The sequence below is a fragment of the Cynocephalus volans genome, chromosome 1 (genome assembly GCF_027409185.1).
Source record: "Cynocephalus volans isolate mCynVol1 chromosome 1, mCynVol1.pri, whole genome shotgun sequence".
Lineage (NCBI taxonomy): Eukaryota > Metazoa > Chordata > Mammalia > Dermoptera > Cynocephalidae > Cynocephalus > Cynocephalus volans.
The window spans coordinates 287,584,933-287,612,876 of NC_084460.1; the positions used below are offsets into that span (position 1 = coordinate 287,584,933).

Sequence of the window (27,944 nt, forward strand, 5' to 3'; positions counted from 1 at the left end):
ACTTACCATATACATTAGTATGTCTCTAATCATCACCATAGCTGTTTGATGATCATTCCAAGCTTGATTTAGCGTTTGAAGAAAGTTGTTATTCAATGAATTTAGTACATCTTCTCGTACCTATTAACAGAAAAGATCATTAGTTTATTATACACACACACACTCATATATATATATATATATATATATAGTACATGTACCTATCTGTTTAATAAAATAATGAAGTAGAATCATTAATTTTAAATCAAAGAAATATGTTATATTCCAGTAGAAATATTTTAAGTTATAACCCATACACAGATGACTAAGAAATGTTTATGTATAGTCCTGAACCATAAAGTAACCTGGGTATTTCTCAGCCCTCCAATGACTTAACATCACAGTCAGAATAAAATCCTAAATTCTTATAATAAACACTAAGGCCTTATAGAACTGGCCCCAGGCTACTGCTGCAAGTAAATTTCCTATTACACCTTCCCTCCCCCATCTTTTTTTTAATTGATTATATATATTTGTACAAAATATACAGAATCAAATGGTAGAGTCAAATATCAATACATGTGTACAATATATGTGTACAATATGTGATCAAATCAGGATTAGTATACTCATGTTCACAAAACATAATCAATCTTTGTGACCCTTAACTAGTTTCTCACCAACACCCCTCTCCCTCCCCCTTTCCCACCTCTAAAAAACACATTCTGGTTTTTCTTGGTGGTGTGTGTGTGGGGGGCGGATTTAATGTATCATTGTGGTTATTTTTCTTTCTTTTCTTTCTTTCTTTTAGCTCCCACTTATGAGAGAGGACATGCGGTATTTCTCTTTCTATGTCTGGCTTATTTCACTTAAGATAATTTTCTCTAAGTTCATCCATGTTGTTGCAAATGGCAGAATTTCATTCGTTTTTATGGCAAAGTAGTATTCCATTGAGTATATATAGCACATTTTCCTTATCCAGTCATCTGTCAATGGACATTCAGGTTGATTCCAACTCTTGGCTATTGTAGATAGTGTTGGAATAAACATGACTCCCCCATCTTTTAATAATGATTGAGAGTGCCAATTTTGCAGCCAAATTACCTGCCCTCTAGTCCCACCTCCCTGACTAGCTGTGACCTCGAGTAAATTACTTAATATCTGTGCCTTAGTCTTCTTATATGTTAAATGGTATCTTTCTTGTAAGATTGAACTAACACTAGTAACACACTTAGAATAGTGCCTGGCACTCAGTAAACACTCAAGAAACATAAACTATTAACTTACTACACTCAGCTACAATGGCCTTCTTGCTAAATACAACAGTGCTCTGCCATTTCCAAGTACCTGGTATATATAAAACTGTTTATTTCATCTCCGCCCTCTAAAACCATGATTCACTTCCAACATGGAGCACACTTTCAGGATATCTGCTTTTGCATATAAAGTTCCCTTAAGTCTGAAATGCCTTCCTAGTCTGCCTTGGACTGAGTGTCCCCCCAAAACTTGCCCCCCACTGTGATAGTGTTAAGAGGGTGGGAAACCCTATTACAGTAATTGAAAGGTGGAGCCTTGAAGAGATGATTGGAATGCAGGACCATGCTGTAATGAACGGATTAAAAATGGTGGTCATGGGCATGGTTCGGAGGGCTTTAAAAAGAAGGTGAATGAGGAAGTTAGCCTCTCTCTCTGCTTCCACCATCATGCAATGTGAGGGGTCACTGTCGCCACCACTAGATGTGTTCCTTGGACTTTAGCCTTCTCAGCCTCAGAAACTGTTAAGCAATAAATTTTGTTTTCTTATAAATTATCTTGTTCCAGGTATTTTGTTATAAGCAACAGAAATACATAATCCAATCCAACAGAAATACATAATCCAACCCTGATAAGACTATTTAGAATTAAAGAATTCCTTTCCATAGACCACAAGCTTAGTATTTTTCCGATCAGAGGTTACTCACAACTACTCCTTCCTGCTATGCTAACAGCCTACTGGAAAAATTAATTGATTAGGAAGCAGAATCCAGATTCTGATTCTAGCTTTATCATGGAGAAGTAGTAGTATTTGTCCCCTAAGTTCTTACAACACTTTGGGACTACACTGCCAACCTCTCCAACTCTCATGGCCTAGCTCAACTCTCAATAACTCTAGCCTAAATAGACATTTTATATCTCCTTTTATATATCTTTTACCACAGATAATCTGCACTAGTGGTTAAATTTGGGGGGATTGGGGAGAATCTGAAGTTTTTTTGAAAAACGTAAACTATTTATAATGTGTTTTGACATATACAGATATTTATAAACTCAAATTGTAAATAATAGTCATGTATTGCTTAATGATAGGGATACATTCTGAGAAATGCATCGTTAGGTGATGTCTTCACTGTACAAATGTCATAGAGTGTACTTACACAAACTAGATGGTATATCCTACTACACACCTAGGCCATATGATACAGTCATTATAGTCTTATGGGACCACCATCAGAAATGCAGTCTGGGGGCCGGGCTCGTGGCGCACTCGGTAGAGTGCTGCGCTGGGAGCGCGGCGATGCTCCCGCCGCGGGTTCGGATCCTATATAGGAATGACCGGCACACTCACTGGCTGAGTGCCGGTCACGAAAAACGACCAAAAAAAAAAAAAAAGAAAAGAAATGCAGTCTGGTATTGACAGAAACATCGTTATGCAGTGCATGGCTACACATGTAAATAACACGCCATTCCACATTAGATCTAGTATAAGTAAGTGGCTGGAAGTGCCAAAGATTGAAAGAAAATATATGCAATACACTATGGGAGAATAAGTCCAAATTGAGATAAAAGCATCTAATTTATTTTTTCTTATATATTGGGAGGAAAGTGGTCATTAAATTTTAATAATGGAATAATACATGTAGTCTACTAAATGTATAGTATGAAAACTACTATCTAATTTAGTATTTTATTACATATTTAACTTTTGTTCACAAGACTAAGCTTCCTGACTTCAAGATACATCACCCAGAAATTATTCCATAAATACACTGACTGTTATCAAAAGAGATAAACATCTGTATTGGTTAGTTGACAGTTCTATGTTAAACAAATACTTTTATGCAAAATGAATAATATATCATTAGCTCCAATTAATTAAACCTAGCACTTTTCAGACACAAATGCCTAGGTAGTTAAAACTAAAAAAACCCAAAAAACAAAACAAACAAAAAACAGCAAATTGAAAATGTGCCTATTTACAAAATTCTTCACCAAGCTCCATATTCTTTTACTGAACTACTAAATTTTGAGTAGCAATTAAAATCGTGACAATGGTAGAGGAAACTATACTACACACAAGAATAAAATTACATATGCCAAACATGAGAATATTTAGCCAATTAATTATTCTTAAGGACTTAAGTAAACTTTTGTTTACCTCTGTTATAAAATCAAGTTAAATGTTAACTGTATTAAAATAACCCTAATTTTGGAACATACGAGTGTACCTGACATATTTGTTGAATGAATGAATGAAAAACTGACCAATTAAATAAAAAGTTAACATTATAAAATAAGACACGTTCTCTAAAATCGCTGATTTATATGACTGAAAATAAAATATAAAATGCTTATTTAGTATTTATAATTTATATTTATACATGTCTTTCAACAACAAAAAAATACAATCAACTAGCACAATGTGTTATAAATGCCTTATTTGCATCATACTTCAAAAAATTATCCTGACAAATCAATAACAGTGAATTTTACTAGGCAGAAAATAGCTACTGTTGGGCCGGCCCCGTGGCTCGCTTGGGAGAGTGCGGCGCTGGTGGCGCCGAGGCCGCAAGTTCGGAGTTCGGATCCTACATAGGGATGGCCGGTGCGCTCACAGGCTGAGCGCGGTGCGGGCGACACCAAGCCAAGGGTTGCGTTCCCCTTACCGGTCACAAAAAAGAAAAAAATTAAAAATTAAAAAAATTAAAAAATAAAGAAATAAAAAACAGGGAAAGACCTAAACAGACACCTAACCAAGGAAGATACAGAACTGGCAAATAAGCATATGAAAAGATTTTCAACATCGTGTGTCATTAGGAAACTGCAAACTAAAACAACAATATGAATACCACTACACACATATTAGAATGGCCAAAATCCAAAACGCTACCACCACCAAATGCTGGCGAGGAAGTACAAGAACAGGAACTATCATTTACTGCTGGTGGGAATGCAAAATGGTACAGCCACTTTGGAAGACAGTTTGGCAGTATAATACAAAACCAGACACATGTTTATTACCCAGCAATTACATTCCTTAGTATTTACCTAAATGAGTTGAAACCTTACTTTCACACAAAACTCGCACACAGATGTTTATAGTAGCTTTATTCATAATTGTCAAAACTTGGAAGAAACCAAGATGTCGTTCAGTAGATGAATGGATAAACTGTGGTATCCAGATACTGTAATATTATTCAGGGTTAAAAAGAAATGAGCTATCAAGCCATGAACAGACATAGAGAAAACTTAACTGTGTATTACTAAATGAAGGAAGCCAATCTGAAAAGGCTACACATACTGTATGATTACAACTACATGACATTCTAGAAAAGGCAAAACTATGAAGGCAGTAAAAAGGTTAGGAAACCACTGACTTAAAAGAGCCACACTAGCCTAGCCATTTCTGTTCCTTCCCTTTGCAGAATTTCTTCAACATGAACATGTTCTTATATTGTTGTAAAAATAATATTTATGCAATTCTGAGTCCTGATTTTTTAAAGTCACTGATTGACATTCAGCATTAATCTTTGCTTTAGAAGAATACCTAACTATATCATATCATTTTCAAAGAACCACAGTAATCCAAAGAAAGATTTTATTACAATGAAACGTAAGAAAAAAATGTCATTTGAGAATTTTAAACAACTACAAACCTGACACCAGTAGTATAATTTATAAAAGAAAAAAAAAAAGATAAATTGGACTCCACTGAATTTAAAAACTTCTGTTCTGCAGACACTGTTGAAACAATAAAAAGCTACAGACTAGGAGAAAAATCAAATGACTTGTATCCAGAATATATAAAAAGTCTTAAGACTCAGCAAAGAAAGTAAATAACTCAATTAAAAAATGAGCAAAAGACTTGAACAGACACTTCACCAAAAAGGACATGCAGGGGTACTTCAAAAAGTTTGTGGAAAAATAGAATTAAAAGATAATATGAATCTTTCGATGAACTTTTTGAAATACCTTCATACAGATACAGAAGGCAATATTGCACATGAACAGATGTTTAGCAACATTAACTATCAAGGAAATGTAAATTAAAAGCACAATGAAATACCACTACACTCCCATTAGAATGGCTAAAATAAAATATGCTGCCAATGATTCAGAGGAACTGGAACTATCATACACTGCTAGTGGGAGCACAAAATGTTATAGCCTCATAGGAAAAGAGTTTGGCAGTTCTTATGAAGTTAAATAGGCATTTACCATATGACCAAGCAATCCCACTCCTATGTATTTACCCTTGAGAAGTGAAAACTTATACATATTTACACTAACCTGTGCACATGTTCCTAGCAGCTCTATTCATAATCAGGAAAATCCATACAAAAAATGTCTTTCAACAAGTATATAATAAATGGATAAGCCAGTCATGGTACACTTATACAACAGAACATCACTCAGCCATAAAAAGGAACAAACTATTGATACATACAAAAAGCACTGATTAATTTCAAAATAATTATGCTCAATGAAAGCAGCTTTCTCAAAAGGCTACAAACTATGGTTCCAAATTAAGATTTTATTATCTATTAATTCTATTATTCCACAAACTTTCTGAAGTACTTTTGTATTACATCATAAACATAAGCTATGATGCCACAAGCATTATTCATAAAAGCAATTTAAATGCCAAACAATGTAAAATGTGAATTACAAAGTAAATTGAGTGTATCAACCTTATAAACCACTCTGCAACAATACAAATTTGCATACTACATTCCTCATTTCTGTGAATACAGCTTTCCTTGTATTTTTTAAAAATTACATCTTTAGCAAAGATTAAAGTGGAATTACTACATCAAAAGGAAAACTTTATTTTTCAATAATATAATAAAACCTGTTCACTGATAAACTTATGTCCAAATTGCAAGAAATACATTCTCAAATTTTTCAAATTACTGGTAAAGGAAGACAATGGAGTTGGACAGACTTCCTCCTTAAAGTCTTAAAATTCAGGACAATATCTGGTCCCAATACAGATAAATTTCTAAAGTACAAAAATTTATACTTAGCATTATTTGGCATTGAAAAAACACATATCATGTATTAGAAACATAAAATGAGCCATGAATAACATGGAGCACGTGCTAATTATGCAAAGCAGATTAAAATGTATCACTATAACTTCTGTTTCTAGAAGGTATATCCTTCTAGACATCTGTAGTTTTAATATTCACCAGAAGCTAAAATAATCAAAATCAGTACTTGCAGACAACTGCTCAGGGCAGTTACTAACTAGGGCTTTGACCAAGTCACTTAACCTATTTGATCTGTAGCTCCTCTCACCTATAATATGACTGTGATTGATTAGATCGATGGCTTTCACATCATGCTCCACTGAGATGTAGAGTACCACTGCAGGGAATGCTTTATTTCCCCTGATTAAATATGATTTACAGTGGTTTTGTACAATTTTTTATCTTTTTTTTTTTGGCAGCTGATGGTTTGGGGATCTGAACCCTTGACCTTGGTGTTATCAAAACCGTACTCTAAACAACTGAGCTAACCGGCCAGCCCTGATTTGTATGACTTTTTAAAAGAAGTTTTCCACTGTTATAAAATATATGCCTCTAAGTACCTTTCTGGCTCTAAATTCTAAACCATGTTGCTTGTTTTATCCAATGAAGCTGGTGTTAATACACAAACATGCAACATTTACCATGATCTATAAAAATAGCATTTATGTTTCCACTTACAACATTTACATTTTTTCAGAGTCCTGCATTAATCATATGTGAGATGGGGGGTTGTTTCCAAGGAATGGCATTAAAGAAGAATTCTTGAAGATCTCAAAAAACTTTCTACGTTATCACACCAGAGGAATATAACCCAAACCTATCAGCAAAAGTGGCTTCCTACAGAAGTAAATTTCAATGGGAGCCAAGCCATGGGATATAGAGGACATCTCTTCCAGGCTGACACAGAGTTTGAACAAAGCTCCACAGCTCTTTCCCTCACTCCAAAAATTCCTTATCTAAAAGGTTAAAAAGAGTGCAGTGTTTTGCTATTTTTACAGAACAGTCATATATAATGAATAGCTGCATAGGAGTACAGATGTTTGCGCTCCTTTCCGCTAAAGAACAGAAATTTCTTCGTGACTAGAAGGAACTCTTTTACATCATACTTTGAGTTCTTAGTGCAGCCCAAATCCAATTATTTGTATGTTCAATATAAATTTGGTGAACAGATGTGCTGTCTCTCATATAACATCTTAAGATTTCTGTATTTCAAAGCAAGCTTCTACTAAGACTAGGAGAGTCAATTTTAAGTTTTATGGATATTTTAAACTTTCTAAGAATTCACTAATGGTGAGATATCTAAATGATACAAAATTCATTGCCCTCTTGATATTTTCTGGATTGATAGTATTATTCTCATTTTTCACTAACTTTAAGAATGAAGGTGGCAGTCTTGATCAGAGAAATCATATCAGTATCTTTAACAAAACACTAAGATAGTCACTGCAGGGAAAACTTTTTTCTCAGTTGCTATCAGAAGATTCTTCTATAAGTAATTTTATTTATATGTATATAGATAGAGAGAGTTGGTAATTTAACTTCAAGCATTTTAGCAAGAGCGTACTACTCTCACTTTCAAAATCAAATTCATTCTTAGTGGCAATATTCCCTACTGTCATTCTCTGCTTTAAGTATTTAAGCTCTTAAATAAATGAGGTCCTAATATTAAATATCAACCACCCATCCAAAAGAATATATAAAAAGCTTTCCCCAAACTGACAATCCAAATATTTATAACTGCTGCCAACAAGCAAAGCAGGGTGCTAATAAGCCACTATTGGGGGATACAAGGTGCATTCAGTCACTTTACAATCTCTGTGGGGCAGAAGGGAGGAGCCGAATATTAGCAGGCATATGACCTCAGTACAAAGCAGAATACAATGAATATTACTAGAGAAGTCATGAGGTTCAAAGTAAGAGTACAGAACAGATATTAAGACAACAAATTTTCATAATTTTATACATAAAGACAATCTGCCACAAGTTGAAACAGATAAAAATCATCTAAATTCAACATCATTTTAAAAAATGCATTCTTGGTTCAAATATTCTTCCAAACTTTTTTTTAATATCATACCTTAGAAAATCAGAATTTCTCTGTAAGTACAAAACAGTTCCATGAAAATGGTTGCTTTTCACTTACTGGTTAGAAAGGCATGCAAAAAGCAAAAAAGTAGTATGCCACAGAAGGATGCCACTATAAATTATCATTTGTAAAGTACTCCATTCCCAATGGTTAAGATAATGATATACATTAAAAGCTATTATTATATTATTAGTATCACAGTTAAACTCTGAGTAACAGAGACACTGACAGAATTAAGTAACAAAATATATACAAAGCAGGGCAATATGGCAATTTGTATTTCTGTTCTCTTGAGTACCATGAAAAAAAAGAATCAGTTTCACAAGATTGTACGATCTGGTTCCCAGCAGATTGACAGACTCCAGTCTCAAAAAACCAGAGGTATACAAGCCTAAAAATCACACTGTGCTTTTAAATGGTGGTTAGATTCAGTAATTAACTTGGGTAGGTAGAGGTATCACTCCACATACAGAAGACAAAACAGATCTCAGCAGTCTGTAGCTATAAACTTATGGTGGTTTCCATTTTGACTGCAGTATTATTCTTAGGGATTCATTTCAACAAGACGATTGAATGCCAACTACATGTAAGAAGCAAAGAGACACAAAGATGAGAGAAACAGGCACTAGCTCATTCATTCACATATTTAATAATAAGGACATCACCAAAAACTACAACAGAAACATGACAGAGAGGGGTACCTGCCCTTGCACTGCTTACAGTCTACTCAACAACTTTAAACAAGAATAGCTGGTACTTAACATGGGCAAACTTGCTAAACAGCAACATTTTTAAACCTAGGTTTCCCCCAACATCATCTCTCTTCAAACCCTTTCAAAGTAGAAGCCATTCAACTTCCTATGTCCCTCATATCCCAGGATTGCTATCTTCCTGACTCTCTAATACCCCCTTTTCCCTCATCCTATCCCCAAAAGCTTCTTCCTCTTTCGGCCTTTTCCCCTCATATTCAGGTCACTCTCCCCACATCACATTCATTAAGGGTTTTCACACTCAGCCTTTCTCTTCTTTCTGACTCCTGTCATCACCCTGAGCAACTCCCATATTCAATATATTGTATTCTCAGTTTCTTCCAACAACTTTAAGTTAGAAAAAAGGACAGGACAAGATAGCAGGAGAACTATAGAAAGCAGCAACGAAGCACGGAAAATGGCATTCATACTAAACATTTTGCTCAATCTTCTTCACTGCAGTCAAACTCTTTTTGAATATGAAAAACCAATGGCTCCCACCACCAAAAGAATAAAACCCACATCCCCTACAATGTTTTCCCAAACCTAGTTCAAACTACTTTCCCACTCTCATTTCCTACAAATCCATCTGAAGACCCTTTATGTTCCATATAAACTGATCTACCTCACTATGCTCATCCCTACTTGCCTTTTTTTTCACATCATTTCCCCTACTAGGATTATATTTTGCCTTCATTCTCATGATGAATCATTAATAATCCTTCAAGGCTCATCAAAAGTCACCTCCTCTTTCGACTTTGCCCTGAATTCCTCAAGCAAAATAATTCCCCTTCAAATCCATTTATCTCACTAAAACTATTAGCTTCTTGATGGCAGGCATCATGTCTTATTTATCTTTGGATGGCTGAAATACAGGAGAAACTCAGCATCTGTGGGCCTCTAAACTAAACCTGTCTTTGCTAACAAAATCCTTATTCCCAAGTGTTTCTATCAATATCCCTCTTAATTCACTGAAGTCATATTTTGTACATAAATGCCATTATAAATATCTCTTTAAATTCATTCACATTTTCCTAGAAAGGAGGGAAAAGCACTGAAAAAGCTTTATTAAATAGTTGTCTGTTTAAAATAATCGGCCCACAAAATAGTCCAGAGCTAACCTTAAAATACCAACTTTGTTTCCACAGGCAATTAGTACCCTTGAAAAACATCTTAATTTACCCACAAATAAATATAATATTTAAAATGCTGGCTCTTCTTTCCCCTCTAAAAATGGGTAGAAAATCAATATATTGAAAAAGTAGTTACACACAGACATCATTTTCAGCAGTTGAGACCATACATACAAAAAATAAATGGTAGGCTGTGATTTGTTCTACAAAAAGACTTCAGTTAACAAAGATTCAAAGAAGAAACTCACTTAAAAACTCAAACTATGTCCAGTTCAAGGCTTCAATTTCCCCACTTGATCAGGATTACAAGGCACAGATCCAAGTATATAAATCCAAAACATAAGTTCTATAAAGTTAGGGATCTTTGCTTGATACATCACAGATGCTTAGACCAGTGCCTGACATGTTCTCAATTAGCAATTTTCTGAATAAATGAAAAGTGAGCAGGATGAAACTCTTCTGACTCTGCCTTCCTCCCATTCAGTCACAGTAAGATATTATTTGGAGAATAGTCTAGATAGACTTTGAAAACCACTGGAATAAATATTCCTTTTAGCAACAAGAAGCTGCTTCTAGGGGATTTTAAAAGTCGTCTTTTTTGTTCAGCTATTTTTTAAATAGGAAAACAAACTTTCGAAGTATAAGAACTAACATTTATAGGTTTATGAGGCTACCATATTATTCAGTTACTACTACAGAGTATTAATTTGAAAGAGAAGAAATTAAGCATAAGACAAATCTAAGAAAACTGTTAAGCATTACAAAATAGAGATCATAAAGCTCTTGCCATATTAAAACTAAAGTTTCTCTGCGACTTTAAGACACAACTAAAAACTGAAATGGTTTTATTCTGAACACATATTATGGCACAGAAATAAACAGCAAACTGCAAAAACTATGATCTGCCTAAGTCTTAATAACCGAAACTTATCAAATGATACATAATCATTACATAACTTTAAAGCTCTTTAGGCTAAAAAAAAAACCCAATTGTATTTTTATATATATATATATATATATAAAATATATATATATATATAAAATATATATATATATAAATATATATATATATAAAATATATATATATATAAAATATATATATATATATAAAATATATATATATATATAAAATATATATATTTATATATATATATAAAAAAATATATATATATATATATATATAAAAAATCTGAAATCCAGAAAGTTCTAGTAATTTGTTGAAGATTATTAGCAGCAGAATTACACCTAAATCCCAGTTCTCTGGGCCGAGCCCGTGGCACACTCGGGAGAGTGCGGCGCTGGGAGCGCGGCGACGCTCCCGCCGCGGGTTCGGATCCTACATAGGACTGGTCGGTGCACTCACTGGCTGAGTGCCGGTCACGAAAAAGACAAAAAAAAATAAATAAATAAAAAAAAATAAATCCCAGTTCTCTCTATTTTCTACCTAGTAGCTTTTCCACCAAGTTATTTCTTATTATTAAATATGGAGTGCTCAACAGAGGGTAGAAGAAGGTAAGTCCTTCTTTAGTACACCTGAGCTTAGAAACTGTCAAGTTTACATCCCAAACAGGAATCTATAAAAGGAAAAGGCTCTATCTACCCTTACCCTGCCTGCAAGGAACAGAACTGATTATCACTATTTCTGAATTTAAAACTGTCTTTTAACATTTAAAACACACACACACAAAATGAGTGTGAAAAATCACAACTCTGCTAAATAAATGTCAAAATTAAATTATTTTATAATTTAAAATCTTAAAGTACAACTAACTCTGCAGCCATTTTTCAGTCTACAAAAACACTAAATGTTTCAATTCCTCAAGGTTCAAACTTGGGCCCTCTTTTGTCTCTGTGATTTCATCTACTTCTAGGGCTTTCAATACCATCTGTATGTTCACAATTCCCAAATTTACATTTCCAGTTCAAACTTCTCAGAGAACTAGATTTGCATATCCAATTTTATAGGTATCTTAAAATTAACTATCCAAAATGAAGCTCCTTTTTCTACCCCAGTCTTTATCAGAGAATGGAATGACCTAGCTAGCTGGTCAAAAACCTAGAAATTATCTTGGAGTCTTCCCTCTTCCTCACTCCCTACAATCAATCTACCAGCATGTAGCATGCTTTCTACATCCAAAATATATCTTGAATTTGAAAATTTTTTCTGTATTACCTCTATCACTCACCTGAATTACTGGGTTACTCCTTCCTGGTTCCCTCACTCCAACTCTTGAAGCTTATTCACCACACAACAGCCACAGCAATATTTTAAAAACTTACATCAGAGCACTTCACTGTCTTGCTTCAAATCCTCAAATAGCTTCCTAACACACATGTAATTAAGCAGAAAGCCCTTCTGCCATGGCTTCAAGGCCTGGCATCACCTGGCTTCTGCTTCTCTCTCCAACCTCATCTTGTCCCATTCCTCCCCTCCACCAACTCAATTTGTCCTACAAAAGCAGAGTTGAGAAGGTACAACAGAGACTGTATGGCTCAGAAAAACAAAAACGTTCATTATTTGGTCCTTAACAGAAAAAACGTTGCATAGCTATTCTTTTTGCCTGGAATGCGCCTTACCACTTTTCTCATGAGCACTCATTCTTCAAGTCCCCCTCCCTCAAACAGCCTTTTCTGACCTATGTAGTTTCCCTCATCATTTTTTCTCTATCACTATATCCTGTTTTCTTCATTATGTTTTATAACTATACATTTGTTTACTTATTATCTGTTCCATGAGTACAGGAATCAGATGTACTCTACTTACCAACACATTTCTTACACCTAACTCAGAACCTGGCAAATAATAAACACTTCTGAAAGCTGAATTCTGTGATGAGAAGTCTTACAAGGATACCTTTGAGGCTTTTACAAAATAATACATAATTTTAAAGTCCTTAAATCTGAAAAGCAGAACATTTTTCTCCAGTGTAATCAAGCTTTTTAAGCTATTTTATTTAGAAAAAAGAAGTTAAAGAAAAAATAATCTCTGTGAAAGCTGAAATGTTGTAGGGTTTACTAAAGCAATACAAGAGTTTTCTTACAGTGAGGCACAAAGGCCACATCACACTAAGTTTTGCTTTGCAGTCTTGAGAAATTTACTGAATTCCTTTGGGTCTCAGTTTCCTCAAAGGAGACATTCTTCTAGATAAGAATAATATACTAGCAGAAGTGCTTTTTTTTTGGACTGCTAAGGGGATTGCAACCCTCAGCACGGTGTGCTCAACACCACACTCAGCCAGTGAGCGCACCGGCCATCCCTATACAAGATCCGAACCCGCGGCCTCGGCGCTCCCAGCGCCACACTGGGCCGGCCCAGAGTGCTTTAAGTTAGAAAAATAACATTTATATTTTCTATGCCTACTTTAATTTTGTGAACTTATTTGTAAAGTCAGGAATCAGCTACTTTCATTCCAAAGTGTCCTCTCTGGAACCCTCCTTCATCTGCCTTCTGGTACTTTGTACTGCTCTGCTTTACCAAAAATATTTGTCAAAATGTTCATTATTCTTACCCTGAAATCTAGGCACAAACTATATAACAAATCAGTCCTGATTCCATGTAAAAAATATATTTTGTTTGAATTCTTCAATGTGAAAAGATGGGTCCTGGCTGTCTATACCATAGCACTGAAGGTACTTTGCTTTTATATATACACACCTGTATGTACAGGTATGTTTGGTGTGTGTGTGTATACACACAGTCAGTTGCACAATACACACACACACGTGTGTGTATATATTTACACACACATGTGTGGTTATTTACACAATTCAGCTAACTACCAAAGCATAGCGAACAAAAAACTGATGAACAGAGCAAACAGTAATGCTTTCAGAACCACAAAAAAGAGTATATTCTGTGAAATTAAAGACAGGTATTTTGACACCACAGGACCCCAAACCATTCTCTCACCTTCCAATCAAAAGGTGAAATGCAGACACAGGAAATATTGATTTTCACACAAACTACACTTTTGCACATTATATCAGTAATACCCTTAAGACCCATTTAGTAGAACAAATTGAGACTTCCTACATCAAGAGACAAAGATTTTGAGACACTGTATGATGGCCCTGCCTGTTAATAGCCTTCTTTTGATAGTGTCACCTTCACACAGTAATATTATATTATAATTTAATAGCCATATTATTATATGGCTATTAAAATTTTTACATAAGAGTAAATATGAAATAAGGTAAGTAGAAAACACAAAAATGAAAGCATGAATACAAGCAGGGGCTTCAAAAACTTAATTCAATTGAAATAAAGAAATCAATCAACAGACATAACCGTAACTGGTACATTTCCTAGACAGAACTGACTGGTCAAATTAGTGTTTGTGAAAGATAAAAAAATTAAAGAACATTTTCAAGATTAGGCAATATATCATTAATGATTGTGTAAGAGAAGTAAAATTAAGAATTTAGCATATAGTTTTAGTATTTATTCAGCATAATCATTTTGAATATATTTAGGGGATTATATTATAGGGAACTGTCTATATTTTGAAAGGACAGTTGCTATGAACTGAATGTTTGTGTTTCCTCAAAATTCATATTTTGAAGCCCTAATCCTCAATGTGATGGTGGTATTTGGAGATAGGGGCCTTTGAATAGGATTAGTGCCCTTATAAAAGCAGAGACATGACAGAGATTATCTCTTTCTCTGCCATGTGAGGACACAGCAATGAAGAGGCAATCTGCAAAACAGGAAGATGGCCTTCACCAGGAACTGATTCTACAGGCACCATATCTCAAACTTCCAGCTTCCAGAACTATGAGAAATAGACACTTGTTGGTTAAGCCACCCAGTTTATGGTATTTGTTATAGCACCCCAAGCTGACTAAGACTACAGTTAATCTTAGATATAGAACCATTTTTAGCAACTTACAATATGCTAAAGCTCCTAGAATTTTCATGGAGATATTACTATTCACATGACTTCAATATCTACTTGACCATGTTTCAGAGTCCAAAAATCAGTCACTTAAACACTAACCTCACACTCTGGCCTTCCCTCCTCCTCACTTTTTGGACGAGCCAATTCTTAACCATAACACATGATTACAGATGTTTTTTTCTCCATCTGTGTCCAACCTGCAAAGCATTGCTTAAAAAAAAATGACAAATCACACATTCAGGCCAACTCCTACTATCTTTGTCCTCACTTGTGAATTCCTTAGTATATTCCCCACAAGGACAACTCCAAGTCGCTTCATCACATTTTCAGAAGATGGATAGTTTAATTATTAGATTCATAATAATTTTGGAAATAAAGAAACTCGGAGATATTGCTTCCAACTCCTTCATTTTAGACGTAAGTAAAATTTAAAGGAGTCCTGGAATTTAAAGGACTCCAGCTTTTCGAACAGTGAGTCAATTAACTTTCCCTTAACCACCCTCAATTTCAGCATATTTACTGCATCTTGATCAATTCATTCTGCCCCATGAACAGATCTATAGAGAAGTTTAGAGCTCAGCCTGAAGCTACCCTATCTGAATTCAGATCCAGCTAGGCCACTTACTAGCTATGTGCATTTGGACAAGTAGCCAGTTCTCTGTGCTTCGATTTCTTCATTTGTAAAATAGAGATAACAGTAGTACCTGGTGCATTGGTTTGTGACCATTAGTTAATACATGTAAAAGCACTAGAACTGGGCCTAGTGCATAGTAAATGCTAAGTAAGAGTTAGCTGCAATCATTATTATCATTCTCTATAGAACATCTGGAAATGAGAACATGCCCCTCTTCTAAATTTATTTCTCCATTATTCTTAACCCATATTCTTTCCATATTCAAGAACTTGTTTGCTCCAATCTTCTCCCCTTCAGTAACTTTAATCCAAATTCTTCCATTCTACTTTTCCTCTTTCTTTTGATGCCAAACTTCTTAAATTATTCTTCTTTATTTCCTACTCCTACTTACCATAGTTTGCTCCTGGAGATTCATTCCTTGGCTCTGGGTTCTTCGTTCTCTCAACTCCAACACTTCTCAATATGTTCTACGAAGTGACAAATCTCCATATCTAGTTTTAAATATCTGCCCTAGGTCTAAACCTATTATCTTTCCAAACATATAATATTTCTATTTGCACACCTTATTATGATCTCACACTCAATTTTCCTCACATGTAAAATAATTCCTAAGGTAACTTCCAACTACAAAAATTTTCAATATAACCTAAAACAAAACTTATCAACTCCCCTACCCATTCCAAATCAATCTTCCACTATAACTTCACTGGTAGCAACATAATTCTCTCAGCAACCAAATTCTGTCTAGTTTTACTTCAGAAGATATTACTGACATCATCCATTCATTTCTATCCTATCACTTTACCCAGATTTTTCCAGATCTTCTCCGAAGTAAACATCCTCCTGTTTCTACATTTATATCATTCCCATAATATTCTGTGACATTATCACCCACTTAAAATCACATCTTCAAATATTCTGTCACATTATCACCCACTTAAAAACCTTCATTAACTCCCACTGTTTAGTCCAAATTCCTCAGACTGGCATTTAAATTTTTCTACAATCTGTTCCCAAACCATCTTTGTAACACTATAACCCACTAATCCCCATAATCATTACATATCTCACTTACCACCTAAATGTAACCAGTTCATCTCTACATAATCCCACGACATCTGCCATCATGGAATGCCTTCCATGCTGTTCAATTTTATCCTTTCTCATGATATCTTACAATCCCAGGTAATCTCTCCTTCAATTGAGTTTCTAAACCATTTCTTGCCTATACACCTCATTTGCCACTTAATTACATAATTTGTCACACTGTTACCTAAATGTCATCATCTCTCACATCAGAGTAAAAACCTCAGAAAGAGACAGTTCATATCTCTTTACACCCACTATATTTTCATTGAAAGTCACGGATAGTAGGCCTTAAAAAACTGTTGATTATGTGAAGAACAAAATCAGTCTGCTTCATAAGATAATAACTACCTGGACCACGTAATCCCATTTAAGAGAAAGGAAGTATAAAAGGAAGAGAAGAAATAGAAAGTTACTGTTTTACAGCTACCACAGTAATAATGATTCATGCAAGAATCATCATTGGATGCTAAAACCAACACATGAAACTTTCTGGGGGAACAGGATATTTATACAGTCTCAAAATATATCTGAACAGATTACTTATGAATTACAAAGGGAAAAAAGGTACCTTCACAGTGGAGAAATCTGGCGGACACCAAATGATCAAAGTTAGCATCACCAATAATGGGATAAACTGACATCATGTGCCTCCTGATGTGATGCACTGAGGACACAACATCACTTATGTATTATTCCTGCCAAAAATGCATAACCTGAAACTAGTCATGAGAAAACAGTCAAACAAACCAAAAACTGATGGACAATCTACAAAACAACTGACCTATACTCTTCGAAAATGTCAGTGTGCTAAAAGATAAAGAAAGGCTAAGGAACTGAGTGTGTGATCCTGGATCAGATCCTTGATCAGAAAACAAATTGCTATAAAAGAAATTGCTACTGCATAAAACCGGTAAAATCTGAATATGAACTATATTAAATAACAGTATTATACTAATGTTAAATTGCCTGATTTTGATCACTGTTCTTTGGTTAAATATGAAAATTTCCTTATTCTAAGAAATGTTACGAAGTATCTTAGGCTAATTGAAATCTAAAACCTATTCTCTAATTGTTCAGCAATAAGTATCAACAGAAAGATTGGCAAAAATGTGGCAAAATGTTAACTGGTGAATCTAGTTTAAGGATACACACAGTTCACCGGACTATTTGTACAACTTTTGTTTTGTTTTCAAAATAAACTTTAAAAATGAATACCCTAATACCACACAAATCTATGCCAAGTTTTTATGAATCTGTGATATTTTACATTTTATTTGACAATCTTAAAGCAAAAGACTTTAGTAAATTTATTTTATAAGTGAAATTATATTTTATGTGCAGTGGAAGAGTCTGCCCTATAAAAACACTTGTTCTTAAAAAAAATACATCTTTTTGGAATCAAAAAACCATTTTATAATGTTAACAGCCTACCACTAATTTATCTTTAAAAAAAAAATTCACATTTCCCACAGTGGAAGTCAGTTATAATGAATAATGCCAATTTTAATTAGTAAAAAGTCTTAGAGAGTATTTTTAAAACAATGTAGGTTTTATTATTTCCAAATATACAGAGAAAGTAGAGAAAACTAAAATGGGCTAATTGATTAAAACATTTTAAGGAAATAATAATTATAATTAACATCAATAAATAAACATTTGTAAATTACTGAATGTTTGCTTTGTTAATTATGGTTATAGAAAATGTATTTAACATAGATCACAAACTTCACCTTCCCACAAGTATCAAAAATTCTGATTTAGCTGATAAGTTGAGTGAGGTTTTATAATACAGTCATGAATTAATAATTCCTATAAGCTTCCTGAAGCCCTTAAGAAGAATACTTCTGGTCAAAGTACAATACGGTATAAAAGATTTTCTACATTCAACACAGTATTAGCAACAGTCCTTTAAAGGTGGATACCTTATTTATGAGATGTTCGGTAACGACTTCTCTTAGTCCAGTGTAGAGCTTTTCTCCATGTTTATGCAAAACCATTGTATATGCATTTCTATAGAGCTCCTCAAAACTAAGACCACTGTTATTCTTACGCTGGATTTCTTGAATTGCATTTTTCAGAAGGTCCCAAATGCTGTTTACGTATTTTTCATCCATGGTCATCTGTGATATCCAAGAGAGAGGAGAGACAAAAAAAAAAAAAAAAAAAAAAAACACCAATGGTTAAAAATTCTTCTGTATTTGTCCACATAGTAAATACTTTATTATACAGCTATGATCATAAATCTGCATGACTTATAAGGATGTTAACAATCTGTTTTAACAGAAATAAAGGGATACATTTAAAAATAGTTTCTAGAGCTGATAGAAGCAATTTTTTTCTAATCCTTTAAGACCTCCCTCCATCCTTATCTATAGCAGAACTGTCCACTTTAAATAAAGTCATAATGATTTACACCCATAAATCACTTAACCTTTCCTCTTGCTCACCCTCCAAAATACTTGCCATGCCATCCCAACAGCCCACCTACTCCTGACACCCAGGGATTTCAAAGTAAATGAAGAACAACATATACCCACTGATCCATCTCAGTTTAAATTCATAAGCACAAACTACAAGCGTGCCTACCTGCAACCCCACTCCTACTTTTGTAGTCTACTGACTCTACTCTCCTAGATAATTTTATACCATTTTCTCCATCCTCACTCTTAAGATCACGAGTGCCTTCCTGTTCCACTGAGAAAACAGAAACAACCTGGAGAGACACTGCACAAATTCCAACCATATCCACCAACCTATTTAGTTTTATGCCAATTCTGCTAGTTCATGCACTCAAAGTACGAAGTTCTCGTACTCCAGTATAGGGACTAGAAAAATAGGCATCATCTAGGAACCTGTTAGAAATGCAGAATTTCAGGCTCCACCCCAAACCGACAGAAACAGTATCTGCATTTTAACAAGAACCCCAAATGATACATACAGAAAATGAAGTTTGACAAGTATGAGTACTTCTCTAGCTCTATCCCAAATCACCTATTCGAAGACCTCCCTTTAGCAATCACCCTTTCTCAGCATCATCAATATTTTTCCTCCCTGCTAGATGATTTCCATCTGTATTCGAAACTGTCAGTTTTTCATCTTAAAAACAAACCCTCACAACCACAAGTATTCCTCCAGAACCATATTATTTCTCTTTCCAATTACAGCAAAATCACAAGCAGGGGGAGGGGGAGATTTCTACATTCACTGTCTCCAAGTCCATCTTTCCATTATATCTTGAATCCATACCACTAAGGCTTTCATCTCTATCATTTCATCGAAACTACTCTTGAAAAGGTCACAAGTAACTTTACATTGCTAAATCTAATGGTCAAAGTATCAGTTCTCACTTTACTTGGTGTATCTGGCAGTGTTTGAAAGAACCGATCATTCCTACTCCTGGAAACAGATTCTTCACTTACTTTCCAAGCACAACAATCTCTTGTTTTTCTTCCTATTTCACTGGCTCTTATTTGTCAGTCTGCTTTACCACTCATCACCACAATCTTCAATCCTAAGGTTCAGGTTCTGGATCTCCTGTCTAGCCACACTCTGTTTCTAATGGAGTTGATCTCATCTATTTTCATGGCTTTAAGTCAATCTCAAAATTTATTTATTCTGTTTGGCCCTCTCCCCTGCATACCAGAGTCATACATCCAGCTATCTACTCAATGTTTCTACTTGAATGTTGAGTAGGCATCTCGAACTTACCAAGTCTAATACAGAAGTCCTAATCTTTTTCTCTAGTCTGCTTCTCCTGCAATCTTTTCCAACTGAGCAAATGTCTACCCCCGTCTTCCAGTTGCTATGACCAAAAAGCTTGTAATCATCTTTATTTATTTATTTATTTTTTAAAAGATGACCGGTAAGGGGATCTTAACCCTTGACTTGGTGTTGTGAGCACCACGCTCAGCCAGTGAGCGAACCGGCCATCCGTATATGGGATCCGAACCCGGGGCCTTGGTGTTATCAGCACCGCACTCTCCCGAGTGAGCCACGGGCCGGCCCTTGTAATCATCTTTAACTACTCTTTCACCTCACTTCTAATCCAAGAGGAAACCCTGTTGTCTCTACCTTCAAAATACATCCAGAATACAACTTCTCAACACTTCCACTGCTACTACGCTGGTCCAAACCACTGTCATCTCTCAGATTATTCCAACAACTTCTTAACTGGTCTCCATTTCTGCTCTTGGCCTACTACCATAGAGCAGCCAGAGCGAACTTCTGAAAACATAAATCATCTCTCTCATCTGTTCACAGCCTCAAATGACTTCTCATTTCCCTTGGAATTAAAGCCAAAGTCCTTACAATGTCCGATAAAGCTATAATTGATCTGATAATCTCTTGATTTCATCTATTTCCTCCCTTGCTCACTCTGCTTCATGCACAGCAGCCTCCTTGCTATTCCTTGGAATATATCAAACAAGCTCATTTCAATGTATTTGCTACTCTCTGTCTGGAATGTTCTCTCAGATACCCACATGGCTCAAACCTCTGCTTAACTGTCACCTTAAAATGAAGTTTTAAATGCCCACCTTACTTATAATACCAGCTTCCCCTCACCACAGACCCACAGCTCTAACCCCACATTCTTTCTTTTCCTGATCTCCCTCCCACCAGCCAAATGTCAACTTCATGAAGGCAAGGATATTTTTCACTGCTGAATTCCTCAGCCCCTGAAACAATACCTGGCACATAACAAGCACTCATGGTTGCTGCCTGAATGATTTTCTGCTAGATTTTATGCCACATAAAATCTACAAGTTATGCATTTACAACCTGGGTAACACTGGTCAGCTTCACACATACTCTGACCTGAACTGGATAAAAATTACCTAGTTAGTGGAATCCTCTCCAAATCATGTCTGATGTGTATGAATATGAAAGAGGAAAAAGTAGGCAAAATAGTTCTTTCAGTCACCGTAGCAGTAAAATACCAGCTCAGCTCTGAATCAAGAGGATCCTAAGCAGATCTGAGTAGTATTATTCTAAACATTTCTGGAGAGCCTTAAAAGGAACTCTTTAACAGAGCAACTTCTTTCCTTTCACCCAAATCCTATTCAAATCCTAGGTCTGTTAAAGACTTATCAAATGATCTGAAGAGAATTTACCCCTACACCTAAACTGCTACCTATAGGGTATCATCCATATAAAATGTAAAGATGTGGCCATCTCACTTTTCACAAATAAAAGATACAAGCCCACGTGACGATGGCCTCAAATACTCCACATATGTGTAATGTGCTTTTAGTTTGCTGACAGCATATGCTAAGACACTAGCCCTTGATATTAAATAACAAATACACAAAGCAGAATATTCTGAACAATTTCAAAAAAAAGAACAAAGTTAACGTAGACTTTAAACCCCATATAACAGCTGAGCAAAACATCAAATGATCTTTTCAGGCTCTATAACATAAGAGCCTATGAAAGCTAGAAAAAGTATTAAAAGATCTCTACCAACAGTAAATTACTGAATTTTTTATCAGAAACTAAAGAATCTTTTAAATATAAACCAAGCGCTTCAAATATTGTACAAGTACTCTCACATTATTATGATAAAAGAACGATTTTCACGTATAGAAATTAAGAGTTGTTTTATAATGCAAGATTTGTATGTAGTATTTTTTTTCTCAGTATTCAACAAGCCTTATGCGGTAGATAGAGCAGAGAGGGGGCCACAGGACAACAATGTTCCTTCTGGAGTCTAAGGTAAAAAAAAAAAAAAAATCAAACAAATGAGAAGAAAACAGACCCAGACAGACTAAAGGAACTTACCCAAAATCACAGAGCTGGGATTAGAACTCATGTATCCTGAAATCTAGCCCAAACCACTGGACTCACCTCACATTCTATTGTGCTAATATGGTCAAATAGTATCACAGTGTGAGTCACTGATTATCTTGGTAAACAGAGTATGGTATATTAGGAGAGAACAAACATAGGTTTGCTGTCAGACAGGCCTGGATTTGTGTCACAGTTTTGTTATTCACAAGCCATGTGACCTTGGGCAAATTATTTAACTCCTCTAAGTCTTGATTTCTTCACTTGTAAAATGGATTTATTAATAACAGTATCTATCTCAAAGGACTGTCATGAAGATTAAACGAGAATGTCAGTAGACTTAGCCCAGCCCAGGGCACGGTATAATTCCTCATGCATTGACTAACAAAAGTGCCCAACCAAACACACAGCTACAGGCATCAAGTAAGTGTCAGAAAGAAATACAGCTTTTCAAGCTTAGCAAATAAACGGATACATGAACTAAAACAAAAGCACCTTAAGACTACAACTATGCTAAATGCAAATCAATATAATGTAGCTTTCTTTGGGAAACATTACTCCCCTACACCTCATGTATCCTACTTTTCCAGAGACATTTAAATCATTTCCATCCCCAGAACTCTGTCCTTGACTCTTTCCAATCTATACGGGGTCCCTTATGCAGTTTTCATTAACTATCATGGTTACAACTGTTATCCATACATGTAGGGTTCTACAGCTTGAGACTCCAGATTGGCTGCAAGGGATTCTGGAGGTTCCTAAAACTATATACAAATTTTTGTAAATATAATGCGTGTTTACTTCTTTTTTGGAGGGTGGGGTCCCTAGCTTTTTTCAAATTTCCAAACTAGTTTGGCCTACATCTTAAAACAGATAAATTACTAGCTTATACATTATGGCTCTCTAATCTATGCTACCAGCTCAGATTTCCCCCGAAAGCCTAGAACTTGAGTATTCAACTGTATATCTCCAGCTAACCGCTCCAGACACAGATCAAACTCACTTATGTCCAAAATTCCTGGTGAACTCACTACCCAAACCTGCCCCAAAATTCCTGTATTCCCTAATTCAGTCATGGCAACACAAACCACCTAATTACATAAGCTAGAAGCACAGGCCTCATTTTATTCTTTCCTTTCTCCTCTCATCCCCTTCTTATCCAAACATCAAGTGCTAATGGTATTATCTCAAATACTATTGCACTAAAACTTTCACCTAGATCACTGCAAGTTTTAGGTCAATAGTATTTGAGATGAAAGAATGGGACATATTTGAGAAACATCTCGCGCCTAATACCTGGAGCATTTGGTTGGTTGTATCTGGTTAGAATACTGTCATCGTGAACTCCAACCTTGTGGAATCTATCTTCCTCAAAATCACCATTAAAAAAACAGCATGAGCAGCATGCCCCTGCTCAAAACCTTTCTATGGGGATTGAGGAGAGAGACAACAACAACATAACACCCTTCAAGTTCTAGTCTACGCCTCCCTCTACTCTCTCCACGCACTACTACCTGTCTTTCATTTACTACCTAACAACATTAAACCAATGAGAATTCTCAATAAATACACAACCTGCTGTTTCTCACTGCCACAGACCCTTCCCCACTCATTGCCCCCCATGTCTTCTTTATGTTCCCGTCTTCTGCCTCTTCTTTATCTGACTCTTTACATATCCTCTGAATACACAACTCAGGTGTCATATCCTCCAGGAATCCTTCCCTGACCTCCTCAAGCAAAGTTAGACTCCTCAGCTCTTCCACAACCAGGTTATATCTATCATTACACTCCTCCCATAGCGCTTCATAATGATTTGTTTGAGCATATTCTTCCACTAGACTATCAGTTCTTAAGGGATTGTGCATTTCTCTTCAATGCCATTTAGAAGGCTGCAATACAAATGTCTGCTGAATGAATACTATTTTACCCATGTTACACCAATGCAATGCAATTCTGAAAACACAAACATTTTGATTACTAGGCACAACGATATTGAAAAACATTTGAATGTGATCATCTACAGCAATTAATCTAATTTTTAAATAATCAAATGTCTTTCAAATAGAAATAAGGTACAATAATATACAAGCAACAGACTCTCAAATTTTATATATCAAGTAGTATTTTCAGATTTTCCCATTAACCTAACCGAAGGCCTCAAAAGGCTGCTTACTCAATCACTTATTTTATAAATAAATGTTAACTGGGAAGAAAACAGTGGACAGAAAAGGCCCTTCAGGAAAGGATCAATGAGATACAATGGTTCCCTAAACAAACAAGTTCTAAAACAAAACAACAAATAAGATAGGTTTCAAGTACAAATTCCTACACATGCATGAATTGGTCTTGGCATCAAACGAACATGTCAACAACAATGGGAAAAATATTACTGATGAACTTTAATCTCTCACTCACCCATCCTTGATACATAAACAACATTAACTGCCATTGAAAGTTTTTTTTTTTAAAGGACTAAATGTTCAACTCTCATCTCATCAACATGTTAAGCATAAAAATATCAGTCTATACTTTGTTCAGAAAGCAATAAAATTTAAAGGCTCTAATCTTATGTACATATTTTAAAAGAGTAACACCATCCTTTTAAAGTAACAGTCTAAGTTATTTGAGCAGGATTTTAATACCATTGATGAAAATACTTACTTCAGTAAACTGAAATAACTGCAAATACGCTCAGGAAGGGATTTGGCAACCAACACTTCAGCAAACCAATAAAATAATAAAATAAAATGCACCCACACACAAAAGCACTGAATGCTTGCTATCTAATTATTAGATGCATACAGTATCCTTCTCCAAGCCCAAGCTACAAGGTGATCAGCAAGCAAAGTACATTCAGTTAGCAGGAAAAGAAAAAAAAAAGCCCTTTTTAAAAGGAAAGACATAATTAAGCATTCTTAAATGCTAAGTTAGAGACACTTTAAAAAACCAAACCAAGACTTTAATTTCGAAAAGTGACCTTTGTCGCCTTACCCCCTCCAATTCAGGATTATAATTTCCTCATAAGTAAGTTATCAATAACAAAACAACTCTAACAGTTTTTGTTTTCTTTCAAAAACATCTCATTGTTTGCTACATTACTTCAAATGATATAAAAATATAACCTTCAAAATGCCTGAATTTGAAAGGATGTTAGTCTATTATATACTTACACATCTTGAAGGTTCTGTAATTACTAAGAGTTGAAGAGAACTACATCATAAGACAAATTAAAACTAAAATGAAAAGAACTGAATTCTTCACATCCACTACATACAAAGGACAAGAAGTCTTTAGTCCCCCGTGAATAATATTTTACAAGAAGAAATTTAGAACAGGGTGGGTGGGGGAAGAAAAGGGTGAAAATTTGAAATTCCAGGCAATTCAGAATGACACAGCTAGAACAAAATAAACAAGGAAAAATGCTTGATCTTAATTTCAAGCTTCAGCTTCAAAAAAAGCTGCTTTGGTACAAATATCTGAGAAATGGCAATATTCTAATCAGATACAATTAAGCCATTAATTATGTGAGGAAGCTCCCTCCCAGACACTAAGCACCTAAGAGTAGATAAGGTATCTCCTCCTTTATGTTATTGTATGCCTTATATAATACATTGCAGGATGCCTAGACAACACTCAAATAATACTATTTGAATACAGTCAGCTTATAGTTAATAATGATAAGGAATCTTATTTGATGATCAACAACTATGCAATGACTTGGGACATCTACAACAATTCCATTTATCTATGTTATTCCTTAAAGCAATGTCAACCCGCAAAAATAAAGCCACAGATCCAAGCTTTGAGGAAAAGAGCCCATTGGGACACATTCAAACAAACTTTGAACAGTTACTTAATTTTCCAAACCTCAGTTTCCTCATCTGCTTGTACCTGGAGAAATGGGAGATGGTGTATTGTACAGCAACTAAGAAAGTTTGTGAAAGCATCTGACACATAGTACTTGCTCAATAAACAGAAGTTTGTTTCTTCCTTTACTACACACAGAAGAAACTGGATATAAAGACTACTGATGTTTGGTTAACTGGTTTCTCAGACAAGAGTGAAATAACTGATGTCAAGGAAGAAAAAAAAATTATCAATTAGAAGAGCACAGCAGTCTGGGACAATTCCTTGAAATCACAAATTAAACCTGATCTACATTCAACTGGTCTCTAACATTAAATAAGAGAACAGTAACATTCATAATGAAAAAGTTAAATCATTAATAGACGGTTCAATTATCATCTGAGCAGGCTGTCCAAAAATCAATTTGAAATTTTGTTTGAGAAATACGGAACAAATTTTCTCAAAGACACAAAGTCAAGATTCCAGATTCACCTAATGAAGTCCATTTAAGTCACAGAACAATTCACTTGAGTACTAAGAACCCTATTTTCAATGATATCTCTGTGAATGACTTTTGCATATATGAAAAAAATGTATGTATAACATTTCATACTCTGATGACCACAACAAATGAGATGCAACCATATAAGTATTTTCATTGAGGCAAAAAGTTTGTCACTGTCCTACTATTGGTGCTGTTTTCCCCAATGAAAACAAAGATATGTTACTGGCCTTCCAGAAACACATTTTATCCAGAGAATATAATATTCATCTTGACTGAAGCTCTTCAAACATTATACTTACAGACCCTCCCTATTAAGAAAATTAGTTATTACATCTATAAAATCAACACTTTAAAATAATAAAACTTGCTGTATTTCCCAAGATACTAATAAATCCAAAACACTGCTCTTAAAGGGTCATATGTATAAAATTGCTCTTTAAATATTCATCTGGCAAATGGAAACAAGCAAAAGCAGGAATCATGTATTCTGGATAGAATCTCAAAAGAATAATAATGTTACAAAGGAAAAATACTTTATATCTAAGTGCATGTTTGAATTCCAAATGTCTCCTCTAAAATATAAAATTATTAATTTTAATCAAAAGTGATAATACTTTCTTCTCTTTAGCTTAAGTCACTAAGGCTTTTTTTTTTAAATGAGTAAACTTACCAGCTAATAACCACAGTTATTAGCTTTGTCTTTGAATGGGCCTAAATGTAACTAAATGTGATATAAGAGCAAAAGGCCTGTCCCATAAAATTATAAAAATATGCTATCAAGTCTACTCAAACCTTCTCCAGGGACGGTGGGGAAGATCCAGGAAAGGTTGGTAGACTGGTACAAAGTTACAGTTAGAAAGAATAAAGTTCTGGTGCCCTAAGGTGACAATAGCTAATAACAGTAAATTGTATATTTTAAGGTAGCCAGAAAAGAGAATCTTGAATGTTATA

General features: G+C 34.9%; 1 protein-coding gene across 1 annotated transcript in view; it reads right to left on the reverse strand.

Moving 5' to 3' along the window:
- The window catches only part of CUL3 (cullin 3), a 95,651-nt gene that overhangs the window by 55,646 nt on the left and 12,061 nt on the right, over window positions 1-27,944 (reverse strand). The window contains exons 2-3 of the mRNA XM_063096059.1: window positions 18,781-18,978; window positions 7-120 (exon numbers count right to left, since the gene is read on the reverse strand). Of these exons, the coding sequence (XP_062952129.1) occupies window positions 7-120; window positions 18,781-18,978 (312 nt within the window). The remainder of the gene's footprint in view (window positions 1-6; window positions 121-18,780; window positions 18,979-27,944) is intronic.